Below are 26915 nucleotides of genomic sequence, written 5' to 3'. Positions count from 1 at the left end.
GGGCCGGGGCCGGGGCCGGGGCGGGGCGGGGCGGGGCGGGGAGGGGCGGAGCGGGCGGCGGGGGTGCGCCAGCCCGTGGCTCTGCGCGGCGGGGGGGGCGGCGGGGCCGCCGGCTGCGGGCGGTGGCGGCGGCGGCGGCTGAAGGGCAACGGCGGCGATGGGCGCTGTGGGGTGAGTGACCGGGCGGGGGGCGGGGTGGGGGGGGGGCGGAGAGGCGGTGCTGGGGGGCGCTGGGGGGGCAGTACTGGGGCACTGGGGGCACGGGGGGGGCAATACTGGGGTACTAGGGGTACTGGGGGGGCAATACTGGGGCGCTGGGAGGCGAGGGGGCTCTGCTGAGGAGCTGTGAGGGGCAGCATTGGGGTTCTGGGGGGCAATACTGGCGCACTGGGGGCACGGGGGGTCAGTATTTGGGGGCAGGGCGGCAGTGCTGGGGATGCTGGGGGGGCTCTTGGGGGAAGGAGGTGAGACTCTGGGGGTGCTGGGGCAGGAGATGTAGTGATGAGGGGCACTGGGGAGCAGTGCTGGAGCAAGGCGGGGGCAGGGGAGCAGTACTGGGGGGCAGTGGGGGGCAGAAGGGTAGTACTGGAGGGGGAGGAGGGCAGTACTGGGGCACTGGAGGAAAGCGGGGGGGACAGGAGGGCACTACGGGGGGCACTGGGGGCAGGAGAGTAGTACTGGGGGCACTGCAGTGGGCAGGAGAGCAGTGCTGGGGGGCCAGGAGATGAAGCTGTGGGTGCACTGGGGCAGGAGATGCAGTGATGGGGGGCACCGGGAGGGCAGTACTGGGGCTCTGGGCGTACCGGGGAGGCGGTACGGGGGGCACTGGGAGGAGCAGGAGGGCAGAGCTGGGGAAGACCCCAGTGCCCCTCCAGCGCCCTGGGGAGGAAGGGCAGAGGCAGGTGATGGAGGGCAAACGCATGGGTGAGGACCCTGCAGGGGGGAGCTGGAGCCCCGGGGGGGTGGGTGCCCCCCACAACAGGAGCACCCCAACCCACCCTGCCGAGGGTCCCTGTCCCCGCTGCAGGGGAGCGGACGGGGGCAGCTGGCGGGGTCTGTAGTGCCAGAGGGACTGGGCTGGGGGGCTGTGGGGCAGGGAGGGGACACACTGCGAGGGCACTGGGGCTGGTGTGCCGCTGGAAGGAGGGCTCCCTTGTCTGGGAGGACATGGGCCGGCCGGCGGGAGCCGTGAGCTGGAGCAGGGGAGGGGAAGAGCACCCGGGATCCTTTTGCTGCGATGCTGCGTGCCGTGGCAGCGGAGAGGGATGCAGGCGTCTTTGTAGGGAGAGCAGCGCCGAACAGAGCTGCCGCCGAGAAGCCGAGCAGGCCCCTGGTGCTGATGTTGTCATCTGTGTCTCTGTTGTGTATTATTTCCAGCTGATTAGTAAAGATGGAAAGAGGGAGAGGAGGAGGAGGAGGAAGGAACCTGGGAGGCTCTGGCCTGCACAGGAGCATTTATTCCCAGTCCCAGCAGCAGTACCATTACCCGGCCTCCTCCCAGGGGGGCTGCATGGAGATCCAGGAGCTGGCCTCCAAGAGGGTGGACATCCAGAAAAAGCGATTTTATCTGGATGTGAAACAGAGCTCCCGAGGCCGCTTCCTGAAGATCGCCGAGGTTTGGATAGGAAGAGGCAGGCAGGACAACATCAGGAAAAGCAAGCTGACCCTCTCCTTGTCCGTGGCTGCCGAGCTGAAGGACTGCCTGGGGGACTTCATCGAGCACTATGCCCACTTGGGCCTGAAAGGCGGCCATGGTCACCGGCACGAGCACAGCAATGGCAAAGAGCAGCATCCCCGGAGGCGACAGCAGCACCCGCCGCCTTCGCCTCCGGTGTCTGTCGGCTCCGAAGAGCACCCTCACAGCGTCCTCAAAACGGAGTACATCGAGAGGGACAACAGAAAGTATTACCTGGACCTGAAGGAGAATCAGCGAGGGCGTTTCTTGCGGATTAGACAAACCATGAGTAGGGGACCTGGCATGATGGGTTATTTTGGTCACAGCCTGGGACAGGAGCAGACGATCGTCCTTCCAGCGCAAGGGATGATTGAGTTCAGGGATGCTTTGGTCCAGCTGATTGAAGAATATGGCGAGGGGGACATAGAGGATCGCCGGGGGGGAGGCGATGAGCCCCCGGAGCTCCCTGAGGGCACCTCCTTCCGAGTGGACAACAAGCGCTTCTACTTCGACGTGGGATCCAACAGGTACGGCATTTTCCTGAAGGTAAGTGAGGTGAGGCCGCCCTACCGTAACACCATCACGGTTCCATACAAAGCATGGACACGGTTTGGGGAAAATTTTATCAAGTACGAAGAAGAGATGAGGAGAATTTACAACAGCCATAAAGAAAAAAGAATGGATGCCAGAGGGGACAGTGGTGAAGAGCAAGAGGGTCTTGAATAGAGTGCATTGGACTGGCCACCTGGCAAAATAAACAAAACAAAACAAAACAAGCAGAAATTGGTGAGAGGGACTGACCTATAGTAATTTCAAGTTGCCCCATTTTTTTGTAAAGTCCTTTTCTGGTAGTTCTTGCTAACTCCAGTATGTAATGTTATAGGAGTCTGGTTATCACGTTAAATTACGCCCAAAACATCTCCGTATGTCTTTTGAAAGTACCAACCTCCCGAGTCCGTATGAGTCAGCTGCTTCGAGTGTTGAAGACTATGGAAGTACGCTTATCAGCACAAAAAAAGTCCGGCACTCTGACCTTTAAATAGTCTAGATAAGGCTTGTGTTGCACTTCAATGTGATACAAAAAAAAACAACCCCAAAACACCAAACCCAAACCTTATGCTGGAATGTATCCGTTTCTGCTTATGACAGGTTTTCCGGGACTGAATTCTGCCTGTACTCGGTCAAAAGGCTGAGCAGCATAGCTGTAGGGCATTAACGACAAAAGTCAGCTTCATGTGAATTGCTGGTATGCGTATGAGGAGAGGTAGAGGTTTCAAAATTGGCATCTGCTGGTTATTGGGTTGGAAATGATAGTCTGTATGGGTAAAACCTCGATAACTGGTCAGACCTTAGTAGTGTGCTGGTGAAGTGTGGAAGACGTGTTACTCGTTTTGTAGTTTTGTGCTGACCAAGTAACCCCAGTATCCCAGGATAGCGAAGCTCTACTCGAGTGCTAAGCTTTCTGAATTAGTGGCAATGAATAATAACCCACTCCTCATCTACATGTTCTGCCCATGCGAGGCTGCTGATTTTTTTATTTTTAATGCATTTGTCCAAAATTTCAAAATGTATTTTTGTTTTAAGCGTGGTTATGGGTTCCAGCAGCGGGTGGCTGTGGAGCGGGTATTTGGAGGTGGAGGGACCGCTGTGACTGGGGTGCCCAACTTTTCTCCCAAACTTGAGATTAATGCAGTTGTGATGTTACCCGTGCAAGGAAAACACCCGGGTGTTTTATTCCTGCCGATGCGAGAAAGACCTTGGGGGGTTTGGTGCACCACTGGATTCGTATCGAAAGGCATCCCTCTCATGTTTACCCATAGTGCGTTTTGGAAGCCATGGTTAACGCCATGTCGGGTTTTCTGTTGTGTTGATTTTACAGGTGTTGTTGTTAGGAGGTAATATCCGTGCTCCGCCATCGCCCCCTTCCCACCCACCCAGCGCTGGGGCTGCCATCAAGCAATTCGACCTAATCACCCACCACCAGGTTTCAGTGTTGTCCCGCTGACGTCTCTGTAATGTAAATTTTACATCTCGTGATATAAACTCTCTGCCTGGAGGGAAAATGTGTACAATTACCTGTTTGGGAGGTTGATGAAAGGTTTTGAAAATTCTTTGTTGTTTCTTAAAACATGAGTACTTATAACCTAAGGGGCTTTTCCAGCCTTTGGGCGACCAGCTCCTTCCCCTCCAAAACCAGTGGGAGTTTGATTGAGCTCCAAGTACTCCCAGTAATGTGTTGCCCACCTTTACGAATTTTTTTGAAGTAGGCTTTACTGTGTCTAACCAGATATTTATAATTGTTTGAATTGTTTTTTTCAAGAGTGGCCTAATGCACGTGGACCAGCTATTTCTCCATGCAACCAGTACACGTTTTCCTTTTTTAATTTTAATTATTGAGAAACATATTTATCTCCAACCAGACCATTCATTGCTCTTAGCCTGGACCCACCTGCATGGCCATGCTCACTCCGAATGCTATTACCTGTTAATGTCTTTAACCATAACAAGAAAAGTTGGGGAGGCAGGGTTGGGAACCAAGAGGATAATCTGGACTTTAGTTTGGGTACTAAAACTAGTTGATCTGTTTTAACTTAAAAAAAATAAATAAAAAAAAAAAAAATAAAAGCTTGCACCAAAGTCACCAAAGAACCTTTAGGAAAATGTTACGGTTGTGACAAGAAGTAAGAAAGTTAATTTCACTGTTTTAGGTGATTCCCCCTTTAGGTAAAACCACACATAGCAGTTAGAGCAACCAAGCCTTTGGCTTAGTGTCAAAAACTTCCATCCATTTCTGCGTAGATCACTCTTTCAGGTACTTTTTCAACTCTCGGAGAGATGTTCTCACTCCACCACTTGAACAGCTAGCGGACCGTGATGAATCAGCTGGGGGTTAGGTGGAGTACTGGTTCATCGTCGCTCTTAGGGCTTTGGTCCCAATGGTTTTAACAGGTCAATTAAAAAAAACACCAAAACCACCGTTAAAATAACTCTGCATCCTATTACTGGTGTGAAACCAGAGTTTAATGAATGAGTCCTTGATGCGTACGTTAGCGTATCGCTGACTGCTGCTTCCCGTCACAGTGCCTGAAGTAAAAAATTAACTTTTATTCCAACAAACCGGAGCTATGAATGTACAAACTTTTTATGCTCTCCTTCCTGTTTCTACGTGGCATTCCTCCCCTACGAGCTTGACATCTCCCTGTCCCAGCCTGCCTTTGCTTCAAGGGATCATAAAAGCTCCTACGTTGGAATTAACCCGAGTGACCGCATGTGTTGTAAGCGATCATGCCTTCCCAGTGTTCCTGTAGCGTTGGTGAGGAAAATACTTGCGATGGGCAAATCGATTGGAAGGGATATTTTCTTCACTGTTTTAAAAGAAAAAAAAGATGTGAAATGGCTTTCCTTATTGCTGAACATTTTTTTGAAAAACCCTTTGTCTTTTGTTAATTAATTGGCCTTCTGATGGCATTAGTTTATTGTAAATATCACCCAGGAATTCAGCGTCTGCTGGCTGCCGGGTTGGGCGCGGTTCTGGCATGCAGGTATTCCATAGGATCCACTAATGCATTTACTCCCCCGGCACGGGATGCACCTTAGTATCCAAAACTGGATCAGGATCTTCACGTTCATAGCCCATCACCCATGGGTAAACCACTAGCCACGCGGGTTTCCACCAGGATGGAAAGCGCCGATGTTTGCAGATGTTGTTGTTGGAGGGTAATACAGACTCACTCGAAATGTAGCAATGCAAGACTTTAAAGGTGATATTTGGAAACGGGTTCCTTGTTATTTTTGGCAGTGCGTCTTCAGCTTCCGAGGACGGCGATACTGTGGGCTGCTCACATGCAGAAAGGCCCATGGAGATGCTCAGGAGCACCAAATCCCTAATGCATCTTAAGTGTTTGTTCCTGATGCCCTGAAACTGCCATGTCCCTTAAACTTGAGAAAACACAAAGCTTATTTGCACTAGAAAGAACGGCCAAAAACAATCCTTGGGAGGACAGGGTGAAGAGCACCAGTCTGAACCTCTTTTTCTCATGAGAGAATTTCCTGTTCAAGCCCTCACCTCTGTTTCAAAATTGTATGGTCCCGGCAGAAAGTCTGTCAGTTCAATAACTAAATTGTAATGCACTTTATATTGTGTAAATAATACTAGGAGCACATTTCTGCTCCCGCTCTGGTAAGGGGATGCTTTGGTAACGTAGTCTAATGCTGAAAGAAGCCGTCTCCTGCATGCATGTGTCTGTTAGAGACCTATCGTACTTGCTCGGTCCAGCTCCACTCGTATGTTAGAGGAGGACAGGCACTATATTGAGGATCCTCTCAAACCACCAGGAGTGGGATGATTTCTCTTTTTTTAAGTTTTTAAGCGATTTGCAGAGCTGCTGAGCATCCTCAGCTCCGCTGTCGCTGCAGCTCCTCGCCCCTTCTGCAAATTGGCCCCCCGGCGTTGCTGCTTTTCACGTATAGTCTTGATAAAGCTGAGTCCAGCAGCTTCTTCGTACTTGCCTTTCCCCGCTGCTGGCACAGAAGCTGGGGCAATCCCTAAAAAGCTTATCCTGGGTGGAAGGGGCTGCGGGGGCTTCCCCTGCCTTGCACCTGGTGGGGGGTTGCATTGAGTGCAGCCTGTCCAGCCAGCTTTCTTGGCAAAGCACAGAGACAGGGGCGTGCTAACGAAGGATCGGGAAGTGTTCTGCACTGGTGCGGTGAGGGTCACCCACCGGGTGTTCCGGAGGGGATGGCAAAAACCTGCTGTCGCGGGTTCATCGCGTCGAGTCTGGATGACAGACTTTACCCAGCAAGAAGCTGCAGTGGTTATTGGTAATCTACTCGTCGTCGTAAGTGTTTCTTATCTGTATCCAATATATACAAGTTCATATTCACATATAGACATTAATATATTTATGTGAGTATAATGTAGCCTGTAGTAGTTTGTAGTAAAACAATCTTATTTATCTGAAGTACACAGTCTAAAGAGGGGCCAGTTTTCTCCTACTACCAGTCTGGATAAACGCGTTATTTCACAGAGAGATGGTTGCATGCTGTTTGTCACGGCCCTTGTAAGATTTCTGCGTCTAAGTGCTCTCATCCCTTAGGTTTTCGGCAAAGCTGCAAGGGAATATGTAGTCAAAAGAAGGCAGAACTCTTCCTTGGAGGCATCCTTGAGGTGAGGTGAGAGCTGTAAGGAAGAGGCAGCTGCAGGTACTGCTGGCCACATCGTGTTTCAATGCCATTTTACAACCCCTGCCTTTGCAAATCTCTAGTACCATGTTCATAAAATTCCAAGCAGAAGTATTAAAAACCCCTCCGTTATGCAAAAAAAAAAAAAAAAAAAAAAGCAAGCAATTACCAAAATTAATGTCAACACACTTTCTTTTCTGCTAAAGGTGTCTTAGTCTAATGATTGCATCGTTTTTCCCCCTCCCATGGCCTATTGAAGTGACCTAAACTCACAAGGAAGGGAGTTGGTAGTGGTTAGGAGCCTACCGCTTGCTTGTCTTGCAGCCCTTTTAATCAAACATGGTAATTTTTATAGCAGAAAAAGGTTTATTATTGTGTTTCTATTGGGCAGATTTTGCACCAGGTCAAAAATTAATTAGTAAGTGCTTTTAGTTCCATGGCATTCCTACTTTTGCTGTACATACAGTATATATATATTTAATTTATAAAATAATTATTCAGGAAGAATATGCCTTCTGTTTAATTTTTTGTGCTGCTTCCTCCACAATTAAGATGCCCTGTATTTTTCATGACTTGACGTATTGTGATGTCTAAAATTCACCTTTCCCCTCCTACCCCTCCATTCCCTTCAAGAAAAAGTTGTATTTGAAATAAGGAGTTTATCCAAGTAAGAGTGGGAATAAAGGCTACCCTTGACGTAAGCTACTTGCATAAACCGGGGCGAGGCTGTCACCCCATGGCCTCTGCTGAACCAAATCGTCCCTCCGGCGCTGATCCCGCCGGTGTGAATGGTGGTATTGGGGAGCAAAGCTTGTCCGGCATATCCGAGATTGCTTGGGAGAGAGTGATACGTCCCCATAGATACCCAGCAGGCTGGGACCACGGACCTTGTCCCCTTGATGGGCGTGTTGGGGATGGCTTGAGGTGGCAGCAGGTTTAAGCTGGCCTCGTACCTGCAGATGATGCCTTATACGTGTTGTTTCCCGGCTGTAGGGCATAGTCTCCACTGGGCAGTGGGTCTTTCATCTTTACATTATTAATGCTAGCATGGTGATGTCTTCTGTTGAGCCCTCTGTCTTTTCCCTTCCATCTGGAGTCGTTAAAATTTCATTGTGTAGATGCAAAAGCAAGCAAATTTGAGCACCTGGAGAAACAAGATTCACCCGTTGGGCTTTTTTCTTCTGGGTAGCAGTGGAACCCGTGCAGGACCGTGGCTTGTGGAGAGGGTCTCGGTCACCCTCCGCATCCTACACGTGTGCAGTTCGTGATCGCTGAGCCCGTCAGTGTTGCAAAATCACGGCTGTAAACATTCGGGGGTGATCCGGTCTTGCCTAAAACCGGCTGAATTCTGTCATGGCCACAGGAAAAAAGCCCCGGCTAGGGGCCAAGGTGCTTCTGGAGTTGCGTGTTTTGGAAAAAGCTAAAGCCAAATCTTTTGCCGCTCTGTTTCTCCAAAATCTGCAGAAACTTTCATGGGCTGACACCAATTTTTCTTCCTAATATTTTGTCACACCTGTGTTCATTTTCCCACCTGTACCTCCATAAAGGCAGCAGTATTTTAAACCATTGAGGTAAAATAAAACATCAGGAACTCCTGATAGATGATGTAGATTAAAAATAGGTTTTCCAGAAATGTCAAAGCATAAATTGAGGTTTCAGAAGACGGATGTTGTTTTGGCATTGCTGTGATGATGTAATTAGATCATTCCTTCCACATGCTGAGGCATTATCGAAAATGTGAACCCACAGCCTTGGGGTTCTCTTATATACATGAACTTCTGTAAAGGCGTACGCTGGATGTGTACCTTCTGGCCTTTTCATGCTTGTTGGACGTGTTCCGTGTTTGTACTGTATCCAGAGGTACTGGCCTAGCCTTGAGGTGCCTGGTCACCACCCCAATAAAACCATCAGTAATGGTTTGCTGATTCATCTTCCTAATTTGATAGGCTACCTCAAAATGCTTGGGGTGACATATGGAAATTGCTAGTTCTGTGCAGAGTAGCCACTGTAAATAAAAAAAAAAAGACATATTCCATCTTTTAGGTGTTTCAGACCCATCCTAGGTACTAGTATTCATCAGGGCAGGGTAGTGGCTCCTGCCTTGGAATTGTTGGTTGGTGATGCAGCCGGTCGGATGGGTTTCTTAACTGCCGTGGGGGAGATCCGTTCCAGAGGCAGAAGGAGTTTGTGTCTAGCTGTTTTTTCATCTTGATCATTTGCCACACAGATTAATTGGAGGAAAAGATTGCCCTTTGTGTGGGTTGCTGGAAGACGACTAAAGCTAAGGCTCTCTGCCCAGCCCTACTAAGCACAGGGCTGAGATAACATCTGTGAATTTATATGTGACGCAAAAATTAAAATAGAGAGAAGGGAGAGAGGAATATTAAATATACATATATGCATATACATACTAAAACTTGTAATTTCCCCCCCTGCTTCTAACAGGTCCTTCCCTCCTGAAAAGTTAAAATGTTAGCTGTTGTCTTTTCTGTTTTCCGTGTTGGAGATGTTCAACATGCAATATGAGCAGGGAGACAGATTTCACAAGCAATATCAATGCACTCTGCTATTAACGTTAAATCTTTACACTACAAATCGCGTGCAATAGAATCTGCATTTCAAAACAGCAGAGAGTATGTGAGATAAAATACACGGGTTAACCTCAGGCTCTTACAAGTATTCCCATCTGGTCGTTGTTCTGAGCACATGTTGTTGGCACGATGCGGAGGGAGAGGGGGAGTAAGAGCAGAGATAAAGTGCTTCCCACCGAGGCAGAGGAATGAAAAGGCAGGAGGGGGTGGAGGGAAGCGGGGACAAGGTTCGTGCTCCAGGGAATCTGGAAGCATGATGTTGGTGTTGTCTGTGGTAGGAGGAATAGGTGGCACCATCAGCGCTGGAGTCCTGCGGAGCTGGGGAAGGAGGCAGAGAGCCTGGATCCTAACGCTCCTCTTGGCAGCCAGGGTAGGTCTCTTTGGCTGGTTCTCCTCCCCCTTTGGGGCACATCTGTCCAGCAGTGGCACACTCTGTAAGCGCTGAATCTTGCCGACAGACCCGTCGGGGCCAAGTGAGACCGACAGATGGAGTTACTGCTTTTGCAGCTTGCTTTTCAATACTCAATTGGCTTGGCTCTTAATGTGCTGGGAGCTTGCCCAGGAATACCTGCAGAAGCTTAGGGGAGTGTACAAGCGTTGGTGGCCTGTAAAGTTTGCCAATGCCATCCCAATTTATGGATGCTTGCATGAGTTTCTCACCGGAGCCTTGCTCTGCACGCTGCTCTGCCTGCCTCCTGCTCCAGGAACTAGCCAGGGCTGTTTGACAGAGGGTTATGATCAACGGGGCAGCTGCTCTTTGCCATCGCAAAAGAAAGGTGTTGGTGAAGGTTGGAGGGGATCAGAGGGCAGGAAAGCAGCTTTCAAAAAACAGACTCTGTGCCTGTCTTTGCAAAGGGGTTTGTGTAATTTTGAACAAGACTCTTTGCAGATGATCACCACTTGTATTGCCTTTGTTTTCCCGGGCACTGGCGTTGGTACTCTGAGGTCTGATGTGGAGAAGCAGTCGGTGTTAACAGCTGTTGAAAGCTTGTGCCTTGAACGAGTGAAGTGTTGTAATAATTGCGAGGACTCTGGAAAAGCTGTCAGTATCTCAAGCTGGGCCTCCTGATAATGGAGACTGGATCACTTTGGCTTTATTCTGCCTTTGCCTATGTTCCCTACAGATAAAACGGTGTGAATGATACCTCCCTACCTCAAAGGGGTGTGATAAAGACAAGTTCATTTGGAGTTAAGAGTTTTGGTGACGATCTGGTAGTGATCAGTACTGATGATCTCCAAAAACAAAACAAGAAGAAATCTGGTGTGAAACATACTGAGTAGATACGTGTGCAGTGTTTGGAAGGTACACGTAGGTACGGCTTGGACTGTGTACAGACTGATGAATGAAAAAGAAACCTATATGCTGGAGGAGGAGGGAAAGTTGTAAGAGATTGCGTAATTAAGCTGTCTATGCATATGTCTGAAGCAGTTGGAATTAAGGTTACTCAGATAATCCTTAGTTCTGGCACTTCCTGACCTTCGATTGCTCGCTTTTCCAACTTTTTTTTCTCCGCTGTTGCATATGAAGTTGTATCAGTGTACTGTTCGATAACACCGGGTTGTTGTTCAATAGATTTGGGTTTTCAATCCTGAATGGAGTCTCACAAGCCTTGCAAGAACTCCTCCACCTCCAACTTCCCTTCCAAGAAGGAGGAAAGACCAAAGAAGTCTTAAGGGCGAGGAGGACAGGAGGACATTGTAGGTGTGGTATTACAGGAGACCGGGCAGGGACCCCAGGAGAGCACCAGGCGCAGTCCCCTGTTCACAGCTGGGACTAGCTAAACCTGGTCCGCTCCTCACACTGGGTTTCAGCTGGGCTGGCGTTCTGTAGTCTGCAGAAAGTTACAAAGGAGTAACCTACCTGATTCTAAACTTAAATTTCCAAGTACGAGGGTGCCTCTAATGATACATTTCAGGGTCCACACAGCAAAAAGCATCTATATCTTTCCCAAGTTGAACAACATGGAAAAAAATCTGTTTGTTTACATCTCCAGTGATGGATATTCCCTCCTTCCCCAAGCTGTTTCAGTGGCTCACCCTGCCTACTCTCAGACACTTTTCCTGGTGTCCAGCCCCTGCATCCCTTGCTTCCATCTATTGTTTTTTGCCTTACAGGCCATGCTCTCAAGAGGAGTCATGGAAACAGTTTGTTCCCTTCCTTGCTGCAGCTCTTTTACATAATTAAAGATGGTTGTCAAGTCTCTTCTGCATCCTTTTCTAAGCAAATACAAAGCTTTCCACCATGGGTAGTTTTTAGCCCTCATCATGTTCTTGTTGCTTTCTGATGAGTCTGTCTTTTTCTTGAATCCAGAATTACAGAATCCAAAATCGGGAGAGGTATTTTCACTGTGATTTTACCAGCTTCAGGTGGAAGAATTGCAAATGGTACAAGGGTTTCTGGGTTTTTTGGAACCTTTGCATACTTGCTGCCTCCAGACCAGTTTGTAACTCTGTGTCCTCCCAGGTCCTCTTTGGCAGAGCTACTGCCAAGGCAGTCATTCCTCACTCTCTGTCTGTACTGTAGTTCTTGCCCTTCTGTAATAGTTTTAGAAAATCCAGACTATTAAAATACACATTTTCCACACATTTTTCAGTAAAAATCTTTTCTATATGTGATGGGGTGGCAGAACACAATCTATCATTCATGCCTCTGCTTATTTCTGAATGGGACGTAGAAAAAGTGTCCCATCAACAGGCATTCTCCTAAACATTAAATATTCTCCTAAATACTAAATATTATGACACTTTCCCCGTCTTCACAATAGAAGCAGCAGCTCCAGCACTAACAAGATACCTGTTTAAACACAACCGTAAAGAATGCATCTAGTGACATTATAAGCTCCTTGTGCCAATTTGTTTGGAAATACAGGCTTTCCTCTGTGTTCCCACATCTCCAGGGATTGTTAGAGAAAAGTGTATTTCCATCACACAATAATGTGAATAGTCACCAAAATATTTACGTGGACTTTGCTAGCTTTAACTAGCCTTCCTCTCTGCTCATGCTGCCTCTCCTGCTTCTTCTCCTACCATCGTCATCTGTGCTCATGCTCCATCTTCCCCTCCTCTGAAATCTGTGGGCTCATGATTTTCCGCAGCATTAGTTTGGCATTGCTGTTACTTGTCTCTTACAAATTGGGATCTCAAAGCAAAAGTGACCAGCACTCGAATTTCAGCTTTTCACAATCTTTCAGTAAAACACTCCACAGAAGAGCTCATTCTGTTTTGAACGGAGTCAGAGCATCAGGTCATTATCAGGACCTGGGGGAAAAAAAACCACCCAAGTAAGCAAGACATTCAGCATTGGCATTCAGCCCCAGGTGGTTCTGTCTTCCACAGGGACGTCCTTCCATCCTCCAGAGAAGTTCCAAGCTCCTCTGTTGATTTCCTGGGTGGAGAGCTGCACGTTATGTGGCTCAGAAAGCCTTCCAGCTACCCTGCCTTAATGTGCTTGTGTCACCATCTCCTTCCTGGTTGTGCTGCAAGCAGTGCCCACCCAGCCATGCCAGATAACTGCTTCAAGAAGTCTGTTTGTTGGTTGGTTTTTTTTTTTCCAGCTCCCAGAAGCTTTGGCTGCACTGAAAGTTAATTGGATTTTCCTTAGTAACATTTTTATTGCGAGGAGAGCTGACAGTGTTGTGTAGGTATAACTACAGAGAAGTTCCCCCTGTTCGTGCAGGTTCTCACACTGCTCTATAATCACTCGACACGTATAGCCGAGCACTTTCCAGAAGTGCATTTAAGTGTATGACTAACATCTGTCAAGCAGCAGTTGCTCTTTCTTTCTTACCCCCTCTTCCTAGGGGAAAAGCTGAATGTGTCAATGCAGTCCTGGTATTTTTAACATAAATTAATTATCCCCGCTGTTCTGCATTACCACTGTAAAGGGTGAGCTGAAGCACGCCGTGTGCTGAGAGCAGCAGACCCTGATGGCTTCACAGCACAGGAGCAAAACCTGAGGGCTCACGGTGGACAAAGTCTGGCATTTGCATCACTTCCACCGCTTCCGTCGGTAACTGGTGTTGAACAGGAGCTCTTTTGTCTCTGGAAGTTCCCCTTCAACTGCTGCTGTTTTGCAAATGGTCATTTTTGCTTGGAGCGTAGCGTGAAGGAGTTGGCTGTGCTGCTGGGCAGTTGGGAACTACCTGGTGTGAAAAGACTGTCTCTCCTCTGGGAAACTTGCAGGGGGAACCTAAAGCCCAGAGACAGCACGTAGGTTCAGGCAGAGGAGAGGTGGCGGAGTGGTACCCCAATTCAATGAAACTCAGTATGCAGCCGACAGATGTCTTTCTGTTTGGGATGCATTCACGATAGTTGCTTTTGCTTTCCTTCCAGATTTTTGAACACGCCCAAGATCTTTATAGCACTGGTCGGAACAGATATTTGCAAGGGAACTGAGCTGCCTCCGTCTCTTTGCTGAGATGCCAGTAAACTCTGGAAAGAGTTTATTGGGCTGGTGCCACTTTTAAAAGAGATTTTCCCATCCCAGCTAGGCATCGCAGCAGGGATGAGCAGGGGCTGTTGACAGCCAAGAACAGAGGGCAAGGCTTTGATTCAGTTCTTTGCAGTAGTGTTTATCCTAGATCCTCTAACGTAGTGCATGCCGAATGCTTTTCTTCTCTCTTCACCTTTCCTGGCAGGATTATTCTAGTGTGCCTGTGCCTAGCAATTAGTCCTCCAATCCAGGAGGGATTTTGGAGCAGACAGCTGTGTTTCTCTGAGCTCCAATGCTTTTGCAAATTCACAATGGTAAATATCAGGGGAAGAACTAAGCCCAAGGGCCAGCCCTAAAACTTTGTTTGACTAAACCATTTATGGGTTTCTAGCTTCTAAAAGCTCTCTGACAAGGGGGTTCTATCAGCTGGTGTCAATTTAACATGTCTGTCTCCTGTTCCACCCCCAATCATGAAAAATTATTTACTTTTAAGTCCTTTGAAGCTGTAGTGTTGATGCGATCACTCTCCTTCCTGTCTGAGATATAAAAGGTTTTGTTGGACCCTTCCCAAAGGTTGTGTGCACATCACTGTAGTTAGTGGTGAAGTTTTTTTAATTTAAGCATTTTTAATAATCCACCCCCACCCCCCCACCCCCCATCCTGGTAACATTAGGGATAGTTTTTTGGCTCAAACACTTATAAAGCTGGGAATAGGTACTGTTTCAGAAGGTGAACCAAACCTTGTGCCTTTTATCTCAGAGCGTATCCTTTAAACTGGCATCTTATTTCTTGCTCTTCTGGTTGCAAAACATCGAGGTCACTAAAGCAGCATGGGTAGCAACCCCTGTTGATGTTTATGTGATTCAGTGTATAGGGCCATTTTCCTCTGGTTTTGCTCACAGGGCCCACTGCTGGTTGTGCCATTCCTTTTGCCAGTTTGACCACTAAGAGTATTTATTGTTCTGGTTCATGTCTCGTGGGCATCCTGGCTGAAGAGCCCTAAATAGGGTTTTTCCTCAGAAGTTCACCACCTTTTTTAAGCACTTGCTTATGAACCTCTCTGGAAATGTTGTGCAAAGCCCAGACGTGCCTCGGTTCCCTCCATCCCCGTGCATTTGCTAACTGCTGCAGCCGATGTAGGACAAAAAGATGCGTAGCTAGTTATATTTCTCCCAGGCGGTCCTTTTCCTCTGTGTCTATTTTGGTACACTTTGGCCTTAACCATTGCAGGGACAAAAGGCATCCTGTTCTGCAGCTCTCATCTGCTTCTGCAGCCGTTGCGTGGTTGGTGGGGCTCTAGGAGATGTTAACTAGGTTGAGGCAGGTTCACGTGGGGCTTGAGGTGATACTGCAGCAAAGGAGTAGTTATTTAACCATACAGCTGTTCATTCCCTCTCTGATCGTTCTCACGTTGAGTACCTGGGGCAGATTTGATGATGTGCGTGTCGTAGGCCTGCTGCTTCCTCCCCACGGCTAGTGTGCAACACCTCGCTTGTAGACAACGTATGACAGCTTCCCCGGGGATGAGCTTTACTGTGTCTGCTACAAGTATTGCTCTGAGCTTGGGCTCTTGCTTCTCACCGCAACTCGATGCTCTGCCTGGATCCTTTGTTATACCTAACCTTAATTTTGTTTCTTTGAACACAAAAGTAGGCTGCAGTCTGGAAGTGTGCATCTTGAGCTAAACATTGCCAGGATTTCATCCTCCCCAGGACATTTAGATGAGTTGCACAATAATTAGGAGTTGCCTTTTTTCCGCAATGCGTAACAGCAAGGTGCTTCCACATCAGTTTGGGAGTCGACCCAAGGGTTTGATGTGGGTTAGTAAATTCAAGTATGTGGGATGACCATACCCACAGCTAAGTAGCAACCAAGATGTTAAGATAAGAGCTGTACCTCTGCCAGCTCTCCCATCTACTTGCTTACAGTCCTGCGCTGGCTCTGGTTGCTGCAGTGGGTGGCGATGCAGGGGGCCACCAGGACCAGGGACCATCAGAGCCCACACATGGGACCTGGGTAACAGTGGCAACAGAGACCTGAACTAGTCAAGGGACCACTGCCCACACGTTGTATATCACAGTATAACTACAAAGGGAAGGTGTAAACAGCTTTATTCTGGGTACCGCAGGACCCAACCTATTGTAATCTTCCTTTTTTTGCCTCATGGGACTTCTCACTCTTGCCTGGTGCTTAAGGCAGCTGCTCTGGAGAGTGTGTGGATGTTTCTGTCCTGGGATCGGCGTGTGCCAGCGTGCAGTCTGCATGTAAGCTTGCTGCATCCCAGCCCCTGTGCTCGGTAACAGCATTTTCTGCTTACGCCAGCACAGTCATCCCTCAGTGCTGTCGGGGTGAGCCTTTGAGTTAACAAGTGATAAGTTCCTTTTAGCTATCTTATTAAAAAAAAAGAAGGCGGCGGCAAAGGAGGGAGGTGCTAGAGTCACCTGATGAACCTTTTCGTGGATGCTGCCATTTTTTTAACTGTGGGTTATCTTGGTGAAGGCATATTACAGACCCTTTTATTTTAAAACCAGCTTAAAACGGTCAGTTTATTTGGAAGTGCGTGTTTTGTGCTGACATGTGTGCATCCCCAAGCAAACCCACAATCCAGAGCGTAAGGCAGAGGTGGTGTCCATTTACTCCCCCCTGCAGCAGCAACCTGCAGTTTAACCTGTTGCTTTTCTCACCTCTTAGGAGACACCCTCTAAAGTACGGATAACCTCTCTAAACATGCTTATCCCTTCTCAGACAACCCGCAGCCACACAAGGTTTCAACAGCAGCCCATGGTTTCTGAAAGCTTCTTGCCATTTCCGAGACGATCTAAGAATGGGAAGGCACTGCAACTGCAAACCTGGCAAAGATGCAGTCGCTTTTGCTGGCTAACCTGTAAAGGAAAAGATGTCACCCCCAAAGTGTTTCTGCAAGCTCCGCAAAAGAGGAACAGAAACATAGAGGAGCAAGCTCTTGAGGCAGGAGCCAAAAGGTAAGAGTGAAGACTGAGCCATAGCTTGGACTTTGCAGGCTGTTTTGGAGAGCACGGCAGCTCTCTGGGGTGGCCTGGTCTGCCACCCCTGTTGCTCATCTCTGAACCTCCTCCTGAGCTAGGCTCTGAAGTGCCCTCCTCAGAGAGGTGCAGCCTTCTCAGCCCCTCTGTGCCACAGGAGGAGAAAAGCACCACCTGGAAGATCCTTTTAACTTCCTCACCTTCTCAGGCTCTCCACAAAGTGAAGTTCATCCTCCTCCATCCTGCAGCCCTTCAGCTGTTGCAATAAGCCCTAGAGGTGCTCTCTCTGCTTGCTCAAAATCTACGCCGACCTCTTCCTTTCGGCGAGGCTGAAGATGCTGTGCAAAAAGCAAACAAGCGAGAAGCTAAGGCATGGGTATTTTTCACTTGCCTCAGCCTAAACACCAGCCTCCTCCAGGCTTTCAGTCTTCCAAGAGCTTCCCACCTTTCTAGCCAAGCAGTTTGTTTTCTAGAAGAAGAAAAACTGTGGTAGTTTTGTGGTAGCAATATCTGGATTCCTCTTTTACTAGTGAAGGTATTTTCTCCCTCTCCTTTGAATTTCATATCAAAGCAGATACTAATGTGAAATAAGAGTTGTAATATCAGGAAAGGGGAGATGACAACAGAGCATTCCTCTGCACAGGGCTTGATGCAATTTGAAGCTGCTTGTAGAAGACTGGCTGGAAGGTAAACTGATTTGGCCTAAAAAAAGCTGGTGCTGTTAAACTTTGTTAGTGATTCTTCAGTAGATGGTCCAAAATAGCTTTTTCGTGACCTGTGACCTCTAGGAAAGATAACTATATTTTTTATCTGCGATTGAATGTGCAATTCGTGCTGGCAGAAGGGCAGAAACTTTGGTTCTTTAGAAACCATCTCAGGATGGCACTTACTGTCAAAAACATTGCATGGAAACTTAAAGAAAACAAATGAAAAATCACACATCTGAATCGACACCAGGCAAGCGTTTGCAGAGCTTTGTGGCTGAGCTAGCCAACCACGCTGAATTCTGGTTATACACGAGTTGTAATCCACCTTTCTGCATTCATGGCCATGCAAAACTTCTGATAAACATGTGTGTACCCTGAGAAGGGGTTGCAATTAGACGAGCCAGGAGCTCCTGTGTTTGCAGCATCCTGCTTTGTACCTAGGCTCGATCCATTGACTGCGGAGGTGTCACCCCGCGCTCCCCCCCCAAGCAAAAGCAGTCCCCTCTGATCTTCCCGTGTCGTGTCTGTGCTGCAACTCCCATGCAAGGTGGTAGGGGTGCATTTCAAGGGCAGTACTTGGTCATCAGCTGTTGTCTAGGATGCTGTGACTTTTGGTACAGCAGGAACAAAAAGATTTCTGGTTGAATTTCTAATCAGGAGATTGTTTTCTGCCAAGCTCCCCACCCCCACTGCCATTTCAACTGTACGTTATTCTCTTTTTCTTTCCACTGGTCCTGTTACGCGCCGCTCAACAGCTGCTGCATTTAATCCCAGAAGCTGTAGTTGGTAGCGAGCAAAGTGATCTCCATATAACCTCTATCTTACTCGTAAGTGTGCATTATGAAGCTTAACCGATGGTAATAAAATGTTTTGCTTTCAACATGCGGTCCCAGTGGTCCAATGTTCCCTTCTTCAGGCACCATCATTACAGCAGGGCGATGAATTGGAGTTATTCTGCTACCCTGCAGGAACGTGCTTCATAAAGCTGGACGCAGGCATCATCGACGTCTAGCGACGCGTGTGGATACCCAGCAAGAAGAGATGGAGGACACCGAGCAGAGCGTTTTTTGCAGCGGCGAGTTGGTGGTGCTGGCATCCCCAGGTAGGAGCAGCAGCTGTGGGCACAAGGTCCCTGTGAATAAATTTGTCATGTACACACTGCTCCCCTGGATGCATTTGCTCTTTGATGAAGATCGTATCTTGATGGTCAAGGAAAAACTGCTGCAACGGGAGGACTGCCAGAGGTGCTTGGTGTCTTGCTCAGCTGTGACTCAACTGTGCAGGTTCACGTCTCCATGAGATAGTCTTGCAGTGCAGTCTTGTCTTAGAGCCTCTTCAGGGACTACGGTGGTATGTGAGGGAGCAGAAACAGATTGCATGCCTGCTTCTTGGGGTATTTTTCCATTCCTTTCACAACTGTTCTGCAGGTTCATGGTTTTATACATGGCTTTTTCTTTCCTGCATACAAAAATGGGCATTTTTATGTCATCCTGAACGATGGATATTTTTGTGCGGGGCTGGGGGAGAAGATGCTTCTCCTCCACCTTTAAGTAACTATGCAAAGTGCAGAAAGTCTGCATCTGGAATTTCATTTTGGTTTGCACATCATTGATGCTTTTATTGACAGCATCTTTTCACGTATAAATAATTTAAAGGTTGTATGATTTTCCTTCTCTAAACTGAAAGCATGAATTTCAAAGCAGGGATCTCCAAGCTTCATTTCTGTGATACGGTGGGTTGCATTAGCCCTACAGCTGGGATTTGTTGAACAAGACATGGTTCCCTATGCTTGAAGTTTATAGGGTTTAGTTTCAAAGCGGAATTTCCGAGGCAGAGTGCCCCCAGACCGGTAGCAGTACATATCTGAATATATAGCTTTTTCAGGCAACAATAACACAGCCTGTTTCTGGAGATTGCCATTTTGTAAACAAGCTTCTTCTTGAGCAGCACAGCTAGGACTACAAAAGATGGATGATTATTTCTTCCCAGAATCAGTCTTCTGCTGCAGGATCTGTTTTTTGTTGCGATAATTAGCATAGAATTAAAAATGGCCCCGCATCTTCAGTTCACATGATGACTCTGATACCGAGCGATCTGGGATCGTGTTTTACTCGGCAAGAGGCTGTGTCTGCGAATCGCTTTATTTACCACTGGAAATCAGCATTTAATTGTGGCTCACAGATATCTGCAGGCTTCGACGCAGCAAAAGCCTCCGCCTCCAAAAATAAAACGTTGCTTCTAATAAACTTTCAAATGAGTTGTTTTTTTGGAGACTGGACAAGTTGCCAAGAATATTTAGGTGAAAGTCTAGCACGCTGGCTGAAGCAGGATTTTACAAATACCTTTAGAACCCAGAGCGCAGGCTGAAGGTGGGGTCACAGGCTAGCACGCAGCCTTTTCTCCCAGAAAACCTGTAATAGCTTTTCTTTTTAAAAGTTTCCACAGGATTGCCAGTCCAGGTGGAGGCAGAATTGCAATGAGTCTCCGACGTGGCCAATAGTGTGTCTTTAGGACCAACTAAAGCAGCAAAAGCACAACATGATGTGTAAACTTCCTTGTGAGAACAGTGCAGGGAATTACTGTGCGATTTGATGCAGCATTCTAGCATTGGATTTATTACCCACTTCCAAATCATCTGCCAAAAACCCTTACTATTGGAAGAACATGTTATGAAAAGACCTGGAAAATGAGCAGGTTTGGTACGGCAGTTTGCAGGCTGGTAAATCGTCAGTGCATGCAAAGTTTCGGTTGAGATCAACGGTACTTAAACCAAATGTTATTCCAGGATCTACATATAGCACATGGTGATATATACCAGTCTTGCAAGATCAGGCTTGAATACGGTCCTGCAAGATGCCTCTTTGCCTAGCGTAATGCTCAACGATTGCTTTTGATCCCGCAAGACTCCACCATCACTTATGATAAAGCCGTGGCGTGCAGGCTGGCACACTTCTCCCTGTCACGCTCGCTCTCCTTTGCTGATGGACTCGCTGGGTGGCAGGGCCATGGCCACATACACGTGCGTGTGTACTTTCCCCAGACCTTGCTGGCTTTGGCAACGAGACTGGATATATCACTTTAGCACTTTTTTGTATCTGGATTGTGGACTGAGATGGTTGTGTTTCCCCACCGTACGCCTGCCCTCCTCACTGCGGGGCACCACCAACCTCATGCTGTCCTTTTCCAGCTCCCACATCTTTTCCAGGCTCCTTTCTTTTCACTTGTATGTCTGCAAAAGTGGATCTACATCTGTAGCCCCTGGATGCCTGACCTTGCTTTTTGCTAGTTTAAATACAGGTCTTTGTGGCAGTAGTGGAAATAAGTGATTTGGGTTTGTAACTCTACCCCCCTCCCCGGGTATTAGTGTTACCTGCTTCTGAAAAACCATCTGCTTGCTCCCTGGTTAGGAAGATGTCTGCGGCTGTACCTGAAGCACCACCCAACGTACCCTGCCAACCCCAGCAAGTCAATACTTTTTAAAAGAGCTTTCCCTGTAACAAAGCTTTGTGCCCGGCTCAGACCCACCAGATACCGGACAGCCAGCTGTTGCCTCGTACGACACCTGCAAGAGTTGACAGTGATGCAGGCAAGGCCTGGGGAGTCACTTAATGCTATTCAGTGTCCTTTTTTTTGGGGTGCTTGCTGAAACATAGTGAGAATTGAAGGTCTGGTTTCCCATTTTTCATTTGCTGGTTTTGTTTTGGGAGACACACACACACACCCCCCCCCCCCCTCCGTTTTTGCAAGCACTGAGCTCCTGTGGTGAGGGGACAGCGAGCACTGCTTGCAAGGAGCCGCTTCCAGCCTGGGGCGAGGACTGGGATCAGCGCAGACCTTAACGGGGAGGTTTCCTGCACTGTTTCCAGTGAGCACTTGTTGCTTTTCCAGCATGAGTATAAAAGCAGGGTTGGGCTTGCAGCTCGACACGAGGGAACAAAAAAGCAGCTGTCAGCAGCTGGAATGGGCAGCGGGGCAGTCAGTGGGAAGCGCATGTTTAAAGAAAGAAAGGGGAAGTGCCTGATGTCCGTGGGGCTGAATCCTCCTTTTCCAGCCTTTTTCCAGGAGCATGCTGATCCAAAGTCCTTCTCTGGAGCCTTTTCCTTCATGAAAACAAAGATGGGACATTAGTAATGTCAATGTTTACTAGACTGCCTTCACTGTCTTATTCTTGCATTAATTGTCCTTGGACTGGTAGGGTGGTTAAGAGAAAAAAGCCAGCTTAATGCATAGTCGGAAAGCTTAAAAAAAATAATAAAAGCAAACCACAAATAGATAGGTAAATAGGCTAGCTGTAAGATAGCGTGTAAAAGGAGGCAGCCTGCGGCGTGACTCCTCTGTAAAGTGCATGATAAGCGTCGGCCGAAGCTTGTTGCAGACACGGGGCAGGGTTGCTTTTGCTAGACTTTGAGTATCCTAGTTGCAAAGACTCGTAAATGTTCCGAGAGACTCTTGGTTTTGGGGTGGTTTATTTTTTTTTCTGTAAGCTGTGGCCACTTGCTTTCTGAATGGGTTTGTAGTGATGGAGTTGATGGAGCTGTTCTGTATAGTAACCTAAAAGGTGTCAGTCGTTTGCTCTCGTATGTGTTCACAAGCTGAGCCGTAGCATTATGCATCTCTCTGCGATGGTGTGATTTGAAGCACTCTTGGTGTGGCATGTGCAGTTGCAGTGCTGTCTGTTTTTAATTTCACCCTTAACTATACCCCCACGTTCTACCCGTGTTTCGGACACTGAACCAAACCGACTTTGAAACTAGCACTTTAAGTACTAGTAGTCACTTTGCTTCTGACTCGATTGAGCACTGCACTTTTGTAAGTACTGTTAGCACTGAGTTTTGAACTGTTTATTTTCCTCAGTCTATTTAGCCTCTTCAGCGTGGTGTTAATTACTTAGGGGCCATCAGAAGATAATTTCAAGGTATATGTGACCAATGTCTGGTGCCTGACTTCCATTACATATCCTTTAGTGATTTTATAAATTCGGGTACTAAACCCATCCAAGCTTATTTTACACAACAGAATGAACATCTAAATCACTGATGTCCAGGCAGACGTGGTGTTGTAAACTTCGAGGTCATCCAGAGACCCAAGTGCATGGCTTTTAGAAACACCAAAGATACAGAAGTCTCAAAAAGGGATCAGGATGGTGCAAGATTGTCTGATTTACACTTGGAATTGAACGGACCACAGGATGCAATGCAGACCTGGAGTGAGAAGCGTAGGGCAGACTCTCTTGTCTTCGGTAGGAGACCCCCAGTCTGCGTTTGCAGGGTGAGTCCATGGGACAGCGGAGTTAAAACCAGTCTGAGATGCTGGTATCAATAAAGACTGCGCTCAAGCCATTGCAATAAAAGCCATCATTGTGCCTGTACTGAAAGTGCTGTTGAGATTGATTGTGGGCTTAAACTACAAAAGATATTTTTAAGTAAAAAGACTTAGAGATGATTTAGAAGATGGAGCATAATAACCCTGGGGTTTGCTGTTGAATTTGAGAAGCAGAGTTAGGAGTCGGTCAGGTCTCGTGTTAGGAGGCAATTCAGATGCACATCGCTATTCTTGTTAAATTCCTGTGGTATTTCAGTACGGCTGGTCAGGGACCAGAGCTCCCTTGCCAGCAAGAAATCAGTAGGGTAGAGTTTGTAGTAAACATAGTCATAAATCTCTAGGATTTGAAATGGGAGTGATGATCCCTGGGATGCAGAATAATCTGGGTTTTGATGTCCTGAACCATCCACTCTCAATCAACCGATGGTGTTGCGCTTCTTTAAAAGCCCTCGTGGGTTTTCCGTAGTAGCAAGTAAATCGTGGTGGTCATGAGGGTGCTGCGTTTCCTTCACACTGGGGTATCCGCACTTGGGAATCCTGCTCATCCTCATTGACGAGCCAATAGTCAATCCGAGTCCTCTGGCAATACTCCTCGGTGGGAGTTTCTCCCCGGTGACACTTGATGGATAAACCCCGCCATTACAGCATGATCAGTTTGAATGGAGAGGAGTGAATTAGGTCTTCTCCTTCACTGCTAGCAAGCAGACATGCTGGAAATAACCTTCAGCAACAACAACAACAAAGTGTCTTGGGTTTGCTTGTTGCAGCGGGTAAAGTGTTTTTCCTGACCAGCTCCAGTTTTGGTGGCTGGTTTTGCTTGGGTTCGGTTCAAGCATCCTTCTTCAGTGGGTTCGTTCGGGTATTCAGTGGGAACTGAAGGTAGTTAAAATACATGAACCTTGAGCAGCCCAAGGTATTATGCTCTTATATCCTTGATCGTTGGATTTAAAAATGGAAATGTAAATAGAATCCAGAACTTTTTCTTTTTTTTTTCTTGTTTCTCCCCCCAGCTAAAATTACCCTGCAAATCTAGCTTTAAAGATATAGCACCTGGCGATGTTGCTGCTGTATCTGAGCCCCCCAGAACGATAGCAGCTGAGGGGACAGCCTCTTCAGAAGGTACCTCGGTGACTGAGAGCCTACACTCCACTTGCTGTCACGAGGATATAGGTGTACCCCTCAGAAAATTCACACACCCCCAGCGAGCTCACCGTTCTCCTTGAGTCCTTGGAAATTAAGCTCGTTGAGAAAGGGGGATTTGGAACAAATCTTTTTTCTTCTCTCTCTTTTTTTTTTATTATTTTTATTTTCCCGCACAGGTGTAGTTTTTGCTCTTTTGAGTTGGCATCTTGTCCTTCAGGAAGGTAAAAGTAAGTGTTTTCTCCTGCACGGCACACGTGAGGCCTGAATGCAAAGCCTAGCACAGCACCTCTGGCTTTGGAAGGACCTTTTAGGCAGAAAAAAGCTCTTGTAGGGATTTTTAGTTGTTTGGATTTTAAGATAGCTCATGGAAGCGCATTGTAATGGCACACAGGTGATGTTTTATTGACCTTTTCTTTTTCTCCAAGGGAAACATTTTAATTTGCCGTGATAGTTTAGAGTTTGTTTCCTTGAAAGTCTTTTTGGACCCATGCAAATGCCCTTGAAATGAGTCAAGTTTATCAAAATAAATTGTGCATTGCAGGAAGCAGTCTCAAAATGCGCACACACCCATGCACCTATCCGCGTGTACGTGCATGTGTGTGTGTGTGTATACATATGGATAGTTATCTTATTTCCCCAACTCTTCCTCTTTTTTTGAGGGGTTGGTTTGTTTTTTGAGTTTGTTTCCCCCGCTATCCCCCCAGGATATTAACCAAAAGGTGTTTTAAAGTCATGGCATGAAAACTCCTAAATGTAAATCTGAGTACCTTGTGATGCTAATTAACAGGTTTATCTGAAACTTTATGTGATGCTTAATATTTTTCTTAGAAAGTTTTGTTTAATGTTAGATCATTGTTCTGAAGGATGTTGGTCCTACTGGCATTAAACTAATGGAAATAAAATGCATGTGTTACAAGTGTAGAAACGGTGAAGAATTAAGTGTGAACTTACTGTACGATACTGATTCTGTTTTCAAACAATCTGTTTTGCTGTTCAGTAGTTGACATATGGAAATGCCAATGTACTGTAATTTAGCACTTTTCCAATGGACCCTGTTCTCACTATGCCTGAGGGAGGAAGCGGGTTTTGCTGGGGGCTGTCTGAACTCAACCTCTGAACCCTTTTTTGCGTGTTTCAGCACCAGAATTGGCCAGGGGGGAACTCAAATTTGAGGTTTGCTCATTGGTTCGGTGGCTGGCATGGGGCAGAAGGGCGGTGGCTCTCCATTTCCCTGTCCAAACCAGGACGATTTGGGTGAAGACCTCGCTGTGGGTGGATGGACTGGCAGCAATCCTGATCCACCAGCGCATCTGCCTGGGAGCCAGGCTAGGGATGGGCTGTCTGAGCTTGGGTGGGACGGACATGATCTGCAAAGCAGCCAAAGCAATCTGCGGGCCCTGAAATTAAAAGGCAGAAGGGTTAAACTACTGGCCACCTCCCTCCAGCCCAAAGCCTCCTTTCCTAGTGTTAACAGGGTGCAAAGTGTTACTTGTCATGTACTGTACTGAAAGGGTTAATTGATCAGTGACTGTATTGTACTGTATGAAAACTCATGAATTGCCTTGTATTGTTTCTAATGGACTGTACCATGTCCCCCCACCGCCCATTCCCAACCCATCCCCGGGTTTTCCAAATGACGCATGTTATCAGTTAGGTCCTCCAAACTCTCTGGTGCTAACTCTTCCGTATCCGATGGTGCTTCTGCGGATGCTAACTGACGACATGCCGAAACAGAGCTTGAAGTTCACGTCTTTCTTGTCTGTATCAAGTCGACACACACACACACACACATGCTCACAAAAAAGAAATAATGATAAACTTGAATTTGTTTCAAAGCATCATTGACAATCTAATGTTTTCTATGTCTGCTTTTATTTGGGATGGCTTTTCTAGAAAGCAGCACGCCAGCACCTTCGCACCAGGAGGGGATTTCGCCCTGTTCCTTCGGCATCCGAGGTGAGCTGCTCCCTTGCTGCCTTGGTAGGTTCAGCCCCGGGAGGTCGGTCCATCAGGAGCCAGTCAGGAAGAGGAGGTGCAGGTGCCTTCAAAGATACCCAACCCTAAAAAGCAACTGGCATCCCCGTGACCATCTCGGAGGGGATGAACCTGCCCCTTGCTTTGTGGCTTTTTATGAGAATGGAGGCAGAAAATTGGAGTCAAAGGGCAGCTGGAGCTCCCAAAGGCACCTCCATCTCCTCCCAGCATCACCCATCTCTGCTGGCAGAGGAGCCACCTCCCAAGCCTGAGGTTTTGCAGGTGACACCACCTCGGATGGCGTGGACAGACCCATACCCTCCCAAACCCCCTCCTGCCCCCACGCGAGCTGCTTTTTGGACAAAATAAAATCTGACTATATTTTATATCGATTTGAAAACAAAGTCTGATATTTACCCCTGTTCTCAACTGAATTTGCATATTGTTGTTTGCCACGATATTTGTTCTGTCTTAAAATAAATTTGCTTACTTGTGTAGTCTTAACTGTCTGCTCTGTTTCTTGTAATCGGATTTATCGCCACTCCAAGGTGCCTGCGTGGCGGCTGTCCTTTGGTCACTTCCCATGAAGGCGAGAATGAAATCCGTCTGCTTGGGAAGGGAAATCATTTCAGCTGAGACTCAGACTATAAATGTTTCTCTCTCGGTTAACTCGCATCCATCTCCCCAAGGCTTTTCAATTTGACGCCCTTTTTTTCCCCAGTCTTTCATCATCAGACCCTTCTATCCGGTAAGTGCGCAACAGAGGAGCAGCCGTGCTTCAGCCCGCTTAATTTAAGAGATTAAATTGTTGCTAACGCATTTCTTGAGGGTAAGTAATTTCTGACGGCAGTATTTTGCATTTGAGAATGAAGGGATTTATGGCTATGA

At 47.4% G+C, this 26915-nt stretch overlaps 1 protein-coding gene across 3 annotated transcripts; it reads left to right on the top strand.

Annotated features, from left to right (window-relative positions):
• Positions 1–56: 56 nt before the first annotated feature.
• On the top strand, positions 57–26531 carry PURG (purine rich element binding protein G). 3 transcript variants are annotated; one of them, XM_056355655.1, is made up of 2 exons: positions 57–171; positions 1378–2448. In XM_056355655.1, exon 2 carries the CDS (start codon positions 1391–1393, stop codon positions 2399–2401), a length of 1011 nt encoding a protein of 336 aa, XP_056211630.1. In that variant the 5' UTR covers positions 57–171; positions 1378–1390; the 3' UTR covers positions 2402–2448. The 3 variants fall into 3 exon arrangements, with proteins under 3 accessions (XP_056211630.1, XP_056211640.1, XP_056211650.1); XM_056355665.1 differs by lacking the exon at positions 57–171 and adding an exon at positions 3555–26531 and having other exon boundaries at positions 1134–2221; XM_056355675.1 differs by lacking the exon at positions 57–171 and adding an exon at positions 3555–3697 and having other exon boundaries at positions 1135–2202.
• The last annotated feature ends 384 nt before the right edge of the window (positions 26532–26915 follow it).

The sequence above is a fragment of the Falco biarmicus genome, chromosome 1, assembly GCF_023638135.1.
Source record: "Falco biarmicus isolate bFalBia1 chromosome 1, bFalBia1.pri, whole genome shotgun sequence".
Classification (NCBI taxonomy): Eukaryota; Metazoa; Chordata; class Aves; order Falconiformes; family Falconidae; genus Falco; species Falco biarmicus.
The sequence above is the reverse complement of the archived record's forward strand: the minus strand, read 5'-3'. Positions and strand labels throughout refer to the sequence as shown.